Consider the following 9,022-nt stretch of genomic DNA (forward strand, 5'->3'; position numbering starts at 1 on the left):
GTTTTTACAATTATGGCATGGTTAATTGCTTTATGTGCAGCGTGAGCTTACTGAACTATCTTGATTGGAAATTCGTTCTTATAATAATTGCTGAACCATTTAATGTCGTTTTAAAGTAAGCAACCAATCATATCAGGAGTTTAGCAACAACAAGTGTAGGAACTGCTTACAGGTTAGCAAAAATGGATCGATAGAATAAGTGCTTTCTACGAATACATGATGCGTGTGAATCCTGAAGTGATAAACACACGCTACTTCCAATTATCTTGAGTTATCTGTGTTAAACCGCTTGAAAAACAGAGATCTTATTCCAGTCGATTCAAATTAAGTGTATTATCAAAATGTTTTTCTAACTAAATAGAAACAAAGTCTGTACCAGTGTAGGTTTGCATTAATGGATGGATAGAATAAGTGCTTTCTACGAATACATGATACGTGAGAATCCATAAAGTGATAAACACACGCTACTTTCAATTATCTTGAGTTATCTGTGTTAAACCGCTTGAGAGATCTATATCCCAGTCGATTTAAATTAAGTGTATTATCAAAATTATGATACTTAATCTAAATAGAAACAAATTCTGTAACGATACGATCCATTCGAATTAACGGGCCATATGTGACATCACTGTATTTGATAAAAACACCATTGAATGATGCTTAAGTGGTTTGTTAAGAAAATGACAATCAGTGTCAACTGATGCTGTAAGTTGATTGCTTTGACATTGTATATAAATTGAGGTCAATGGATTGAGTTTATTCGCTTTTCATCTAGACATTGTTTTACTGAATAGATACAAACTAAAAACAAATCTAAATGATAAGTTTCGACACATACTTGATTAAAAAAAGAAAAAGCAGTCTATGTTGGCGAATTTCAACGGATACCGCTTTCCATAAAAACAATTAGAATTTCTCATGAATAATTGTCATTAGCCTTCGCATAAATAGTCAGATAGGAATTTAGAATTTGGAATACAAATTTACAAATTGCATGACTTGAACGCAAGATGACGCTTGACACGCAATTACCGAAAACGTTCATGTGTGTGTTAATAAATATTGACACCATGGTCAATTCGGTTATTACCGCAAAATTTCGTCTTAATGTGGAATAAACGTCACTTGGGCTTAACTACTTTACGACTATTGAACTGTTTTGGTGCTCAAATTCACCATCCGCATCATTGATATTGCGGTCGTCGTGTGTCACTGTCAGTATAACGCCTGTTGTTAAAGATTCACTCCTACATATTTATCATCGTTATCTTGACTGAAAACATCTTCAAGCAATCCTGTCTCTACATTTCTGTGAAGCATAAAATATAGGTCATGATATTGAGTACCTAAAGGAACATTTTCTAATTGAATAGTAGCTTGTGAAAAAGAGTATTGCCACCTGGGACATGTTGTCCCAAATAACACATTATTGTCATTGACGTAATAATTCAGACGTGCAATGAATATGTAGAGCAATATCTTGAATCAATTGTTGAATATTTTCTTCAGTAAAAGTAAGTTGTAGAAATACTCAAAATGAAAGATTTATTTCACTTTAATGGTATAATGATAATGGATGTTTGAGAGGATTTCACAAGAGATCTGAAATGTTTCTGTCTATAATACCAAATTCTCTTTATATGACAAAATGTACAAAAATGAGAACAAATCAGACAGATGCCGTATTGCTATCCACTGTTTTATTTTGTGTTTTTTTTATTATTATTATTCAAACATTGTAATATGTAGGTATTTTTTGATGTCATAATTATTGTTTATTTCGTTCTAGCATCCGGTTCTTACTGCTCATAATGATGCTGATGGTTAGTGGATATTTCAGGTTCTTACTCTATATTTGGAAACATAAAACATAAAGCTACAATCTTTTATTTAACTCTCTTCCATTTGGGGGAATTAAATGAGAGTATATAATATGAAAAATAGTCCAGATCTTGCTTGTGATCTTCAGGATCTACTAATTAGGTCAATATCAATGTAAAAATGCAGACCATTTCATGGTGATACATAGAAAATAATAGGGCGTAGTATTGATTTGTATAATATCTTTATCCATTAGTAGTCAAACTGATACCGCACGAAGTGCATAGAGACAAAGCCTAAGGGGAGGTGGTATCAAAATTCAATATAAATCCTTTTGGCATTAACAGACACTTTGATGATTGCTTTTGTCTCTCATACTTATGAGAGACAAAAACAGTATCATAGAAATCGGAATACGGTATAATACTTCTTAAGCACGTATGCCTATTTTGTTTATTACTAGATATCCATTAAAATACCTAAATTAATATCCATTAAAAATGCCTAAAATACGTACATTACATTACATTGTGTAGATCTCTATTGCACAGGTCAATATACCAAAATTAAAAGTTGGCCAAACTGATACGAGGGAATGGAATCGAGTTTATACAACTGGCTAAGTGGTCAAGTGGTTATCTCTATACACTAAGATAATGCCCAGAGGTTGCAAAAGCTCAGCATAACCGCCTTTCAGCTGAAACAGCCACTTTGTTTTATATACTTGGGTTAGGGTGAGAAAATGTGTAAAGTGGTTTTACTAATGTTAACCTACGGCCATTTGTTATGTTCAAACAACTTTCAACTATATCCTTTAAACGATAAAATATTTAATCCTGTGGATGGAATGACTTATAAGCTTCGCGTTACTTACTATAGTGGTGAAGTACGTTACTCAAGAAATTTGGAAGTTGATACCGTTGCATGACGATTGACGACTACTTCTGTACTTTTGATTATCTTGAATATAATCTCACTTCACTCTAGCGTTCTGTGCTAATATAATACAAATGTGAGTCTTGTACATTACTATGTTGTCAAGCGATGTCTTATTGGAATGGCTCCTCTTTCTTGTTCCTCTTAAAAAAGACTAAAACACTTAAAGCCACCTGATAATGATAGTACCAAATCTCACTCTCACAAATGTCTTTCATGTGTAAAATTAACAAATGCACTTTCTCCTTTGCCAACAGATACGGCGACTTGCAATGGTAATTCAAGATATATGCCGACGTTAACGACAGAAACATCAATACATATAAATTTATGTTCTCAACTACTTTAGCTAAACAACATGAAAGTTATGGTTTTATCGTAACGTTACGGCGTAAAGAATATTACATTTTCCATTTGTTAATGATCGAATTATGACATTTCTGGTTATAATGGAAATGTTAATTTTATTTTTTTAAGCTGTAAAATGTTTCTTTAACTAATTAGAGACAGTCAGACTGTACGTCCTTTACGAAATGTATTCGTTCTTCAATTCAAGAAGCGTTCGCACATTCAGAAGACCGCTTGTATGCAAACATTACATCAGCAAGCTTTTTTTTGTTTCATTTTATATGCACAAGGAAAAACAATTGCATAAACCTCTAAATTTCACATATATCTTAAGTGCATTGATTTAAAATGATACAAAACCATTGCTACTTTCAATCCAAGGTAGTAATTAAATAACGCCTTATTGTATCAATATCATGAATTTTATCTAGGTCAACAACATAAACAGCGATTACTTTTCATAGTTTTTTAAGAACGAATCAGTAAATTTGCTACGATGATAGAAAATGAGGGAAGTTTGGTAGACTGAATGATAATAGAAGCTGAGCAAGATTGTTTTATCAGAGTTTTGACCTTGTTATACAGGGGCACTATCCGGGCGCTATAATTCACTACATCCACTTCATATCGTTGATTTAACTTGGGAAGAATCAATAATATTAAAACATGCTTGAACTGCTTAAATTGTTTCGAATTATTCAAAACAAATCTACATTATGATTACAAGTAAAGTTACTAATTCACACAAGCAAAGTGTCCACTCACAAAAATCTACATTATATAATTCGTCTATCTTGAGAACGACGTACCTTTAAACCCATAATTGTACCCAATATGAATAACATCATGTAAATTCAGATTTTTACCACATTTACAGTAAAGGTATACAAAAGTAAAATATGATGTTTTGGGCCACCTTGTTCTAGCTTTTTCACCAGCTATTCATCTATCTGGTCGCGTCAATTTGAATCCCACATTAGCCTCGTCTCTAGCTCGTTGCTCATTACAACGAATATGATATAGCGGCAATTATACCGACCAAGACTTCCACATATCATATCAGTTTTATTTTTATGAAGTGAATATGCTAATAAAAGTTCCCAAATATCTGGAGTAATAAGCCATGTCAAATACAGGTGCAACACATTAAAAGAAGAACTTGATATACGAGCACAAAATAATATTCAAACTCAATATACGTTTAACCTATATGAGTTCTGTTGATCTCATTGAAATTGAACTGAATCATGTATTTTATTTCTCAAATAGCGTGTTTCAAGTCGATTCAAATGAAAATTAACATACGCACAATTCGGAATACTAAACAGAATTCTAGTTTTGATTCCGATTGGCCAACTGTAATATAGTTCAATGAATACAGTATTTTTTTAAAACGCTAACTCAGACGCTCATGATTTTCATTTCCCAGATAAATATTTAATTTGATAAGCATTTGCGTAGATAATACAATTTCTGAATATATAAATATTCTGACTATAGACAAAGAAACCTAAAAACAAAATCGACCAATGTTGGGGTTTCAATATTGGGACACATTAAATCTTGAACTAGTTACCATACTTTTGTTAGAAATAAATATGAAGTCCGTAAGACAGCTCAAAATAATATATGACGATATTAGTGTCGGAATGTACATGACAGAGCTAAAGTTTGATATAGGGTGTATCACTGAGAATGTCATTGCACATAACAACAGGGAATATCTCAATACTGCCTGTGACGTTGAGAAGAAATAAAATATAATTGTGGCATTTGGTATTTCAGTCGTTACGAAACCAACCCGACTGTTGCGAAATATAATGATTTCAAATATATTTGTTTCAACTCCCTTTACATCTTTTTTACATCCTCCCCTTCTCTGTATTCCTCCTTCTGATATATTATCTTTCTTCTTATTCTTCTCTTGGTCCGCTACTACTCCAATCATTGTTTATATCCATCGACTCTCAAATATATGCCCACGAACCTGTATCAAACCATCAAACCTCCCCGATATTCCATTTGCTACATAGCTTGTAACACACTCTCCCACAAACCAGTCTGTCCTTTTTATCAAATACATAGCCACAGGCTTCAATGACACCAATGACATGGGTGGATAAGTTGTCTCCCAAAGTACAGAACACTTGTATCATCACTTTGCAGGCGTAATATGTGCGTGACTGTGGAAATGTATCCCGTTGGTGCCATGGTGGCGCAGGTGTAAACTACTCTTCTGTGTTTGTATATGATGCGTTAACTGATCAATTGCTTACACCTGCAGGGTGTATGTATAATGTAAGCATTTTAATATGAAATGTAAGTGTAACCAAGTATTTCTTTAAAGGTCAACGTCGAATATGTTGTGTATTTGGCATGTTTAATGTTTTCAACGTGGGTTGGATGTCCATTGTAAACAATGGTAGAATAATAAACAGTCACGTGGTCTATAAATTGTCATTTTTATTAATCTTATCTTAAAGGTGGGTGACCTGATTGACAGCCTCATCCCCAACTTTATCCTATCAAAATGCAGATTTTGGTATTAGGTGAAAGCTCATATTTTTTTCATTAACATACTGAAATTAGACGTTCCAAATCGGTAGATTTCCAAAGAAATCATCAAAAAACTGTCGAACTATATAGTCTCAAATGTGGTATACCACATTTTTGACTAATTCAGCAGTTTTTTGATGATTTCGTCGGAAATACACCGACTTGGAACTCCTAATTTCAGTATGTTAATGAGAAAAATAGGATCTTTCATTTAATACGTGATCATGATGATTATCATTAATAAAAACATTGAAGACTACCAGTTTTACACTGTATTAAACAATGAACATTTACATGATCTTTTTGCATGAATGCTTGAAAGGGACAACAGTTTACATAAGTTTTAAAGAATTTGATTTTCCAAATATATCAGGTCACCTTCCTTCAAACAATACCATCGAGTTTTCAATACGATTTACAGAACATGACTGTAAAATTAATGGTTAATATCATTGAAGTAGAATAAATGAAAGGGGGAAGAAACGAAGAAGAAGAAGTAGAAGAAGAAGCAGAAAATGAAGAAGAAGAAGAAGAAGTTGAAGAAGAAGAAGAATAAGGAGGAGGAGGAGGAGGAGAAGAAGAAGAAGAATGTAACAAACATAACAAATACTTTTCAACTATAAAGGTAAATCAAGATGATGTTGAATCTGGTTTAAATAAACAGATTTTCTTTTGAGCTCCCGAAAATGGTTGCAAAGCGTATTGAACGAATTCCTGCAACATTCGATAACAGCTGTTCCTGTTTTAAGTACAATAATTCCATCTTGAGTTTCCTAAGAAAATATCTTGCAAACTCAGTTTATTAAACCTTCTTCTATTACCATTTGAATATATTTATAGCAATGCTTAATATGCCTCAATATTACCAACACAAGATTCAAATATTTGATATTCTCTTCAATTTAAAAGAGCAACTTTTTCCGCCGTAAGTAATGAAAACAATACCCGTGCGTATTTCACATTTTCATGCTAGATATGTTTTTGGCTAATAATAACTGTGTAAAATTATTTTAAAATAGCGTATTTCTATGAGTTTGTGATTCGTATGTATTCAGGCCAATTATGTAACGACAGCATAATAAACGTAACAATGTATTGAGAGGGCATTAATTAGGATATTACAAAATACTGGCAACAATACAACGATACGCGTCCTTCTTCTCTATTTTGCAGTGCATATTAGTCCTTTTTAAATTCACAGACGTTCAGTGATTTGAACGATCTAGTAAAGGACTCGCTAAAGGATCTTCTGAATTATTATACACCATAAGGCATAAATTAAGGAGCATGTAAATACCAGGGGCTTACACCAGAGACCAAGCAAACAACCAGACACAATCTCCCCCTGCGTATGGGGACGTGTCATTGACTTCAATAGGATGTTTCCCGAAAAGGCCCCAAAAATGTAATTCCAAACAGAAATTAGCAAATTCCACCTGCTACTTGGTTTTAGTAGTATTAAAGGGGGTAAACTTTGGTAAACCCAGTGGTTTAGGATATTAAATGTAAAACAATGGCAAAATCGTCCCCTCTAGCAATTGCATTGTGTACTATTATTATAAAGTCATGTTTTTAGAAATTGAGTAGAATATTTTGTGCAGAAACAGCCCAGTCTCCCTATCAAAATGACAATATTAATCATTAAAGTAAAGTGATAGCGCCATCTGTTAACACTGTGTATACTTTCAGTTATCTGGGATTTGATCAATTAGTAGATAATTAAATCTGGTCAACCAGAAAAACTCACTTTTTGGTCAGATGGAATCACCGACGTTTCGGCCAAAACCTTTGGCCTTCAGCTGGGTCCGAGGTCAATCGATGAGGAAGTTGCTTGATGACCCGATCCCAACCATGTGACAGATTCACTCTAACGCCCCCGCTCCTGTTGAGTGACGGTTGTTCGGCTCGTACCCACACTGCTTCTTTGACTCCCCGTTCAAACCAACGGGGTTCACGGTCCAAAATGACAACGTCGTCAATGTCAAAACTGTGACCACTGCCCTCAAGGTGTTTGTAGACCGCAGAATCGTTGCCACTTGAACTGGCGCGTCTATGTTGGGACATGCGACTTTGCAGTGGTTGGCCGGTTTCACCAATGTAATGTTCTTGGCACACCTGATCTTCAGCGCACTGGACACCATATACAACACCACTTATACGGCCCTTGGGCTGCTTGTCCTTTGGGTGTACTAGCGACTGCCGCAGAGTATTGGTTGGCTTGAAGTGTGTAGTGATGCCGTGATCGCGGAAGATCCTCTTTAATTCCTCTGAAACATCCCCATGGTAGGGAATGGTGACAAAAGTCTTGGTACCAGAAGACGCGGTGGGTTCGCTGGCTGGTTTAGCGTCTTTCTCACCACGATTTAGGGCCTTGTCTATTGCCCAGTCTTTGTAACCACACGTTTTTAAGGCGTGGCGCAAGTGTTGGTGCTCAGTGATCTTATCAGAGTCCTTTGTGATGATGGTATCAGCCCTGTGATAAAGCGTATTCACTACACCGAGTTTCTGGACCAATGGATGATTAGAGCTGAACTGCAAATATTGATCAGTATGTGTTGGTTTGCGAAATACTGATACTGAGAGAGTGCGATCTTGGTTGACAGTAACCAAGCAATCCAAAAATGGAAGTTTATTGTCCGTCAGACCTTCTTGGGTGAATTTGATGTTATTATCCACTTGGTGAGATAATCGTGGTGAGAAAGACGCTAAACCAGCCAGCGAACCCACCGCGTCTTCTGGTACCAAGACTTTTGTCACCATTCCCTACCATGGGGATGTTTCAGAGAAATTAAAGAGGATCTACCGCGATCACGGCATCACTACACACTTCAAGCCAACCAATACCCTGCGGCAGTCGCTAGTACACCCAAAGGACAAGCAGCCCAAGGGCCGTATAAGTGGTGTTGTATATGGTGTCCAGTGCGCTGAAGATCAGGTGTGCCATGAACATTACATTGGTGAAACCGGCCAACCACTGCAAAGTCGCATGTCCCAACATAGACGCGCCAGTTCAAGTGGCAACGATTCTGCGGTCTACAAACACCACAGGGCAGTGGTCACAGTTATGACATTGACGACGTTGTCATTTTGGACCGTGAACCCCGTTGGTTTGAACGGGGAGTCAAAGAAGCAGTGTGGGTACGAGCCGAACAACCGTCACTCAACAGGAGCGGGGCGTTAGAGTGAATCTGTCACATGGTTGGGATCGGGTCATCAAGCAACTTCCTCATCGATTGACCTCGGATGACCCTAAATCATCCACCCAGCTGAAGGCCAAAGGTTTTGGCCGAAACGTCGGTGATTCCATCTGACCAAAAAGTGAGTTTTTCTGGTTGACCAGATTTAATTATCTACTAAGCGC

At 35.9% G+C, this 9,022-nt stretch overlaps 1 protein-coding gene across 1 annotated transcript in view; it reads right to left on the minus strand.

The window, feature by feature from the left end:
* Window positions 1-8,421, minus strand: part of LOC140172437 (uncharacterized) — a 123,768-nt gene extending 115,347 nt beyond the window's left edge. Inside the window, exon 1 of the mRNA XM_072195586.1 lies at window positions 7,793-8,421. Within this exon, the coding sequence (XP_072051687.1) occupies window positions 7,793-8,421 (629 nt within the window). The remainder of the gene's footprint in view (window positions 1-7,792) is intronic.
* Between the last annotated feature and the right edge of the window lie 601 nt (window positions 8,422-9,022).

Source organism: Amphiura filiformis, chromosome 16 (genome assembly GCF_039555335.1).
Source record: "Amphiura filiformis chromosome 16, Afil_fr2py, whole genome shotgun sequence".
Classification (NCBI taxonomy): Eukaryota; Metazoa; Echinodermata; class Ophiuroidea; order Amphilepidida; family Amphiuridae; genus Amphiura; species Amphiura filiformis.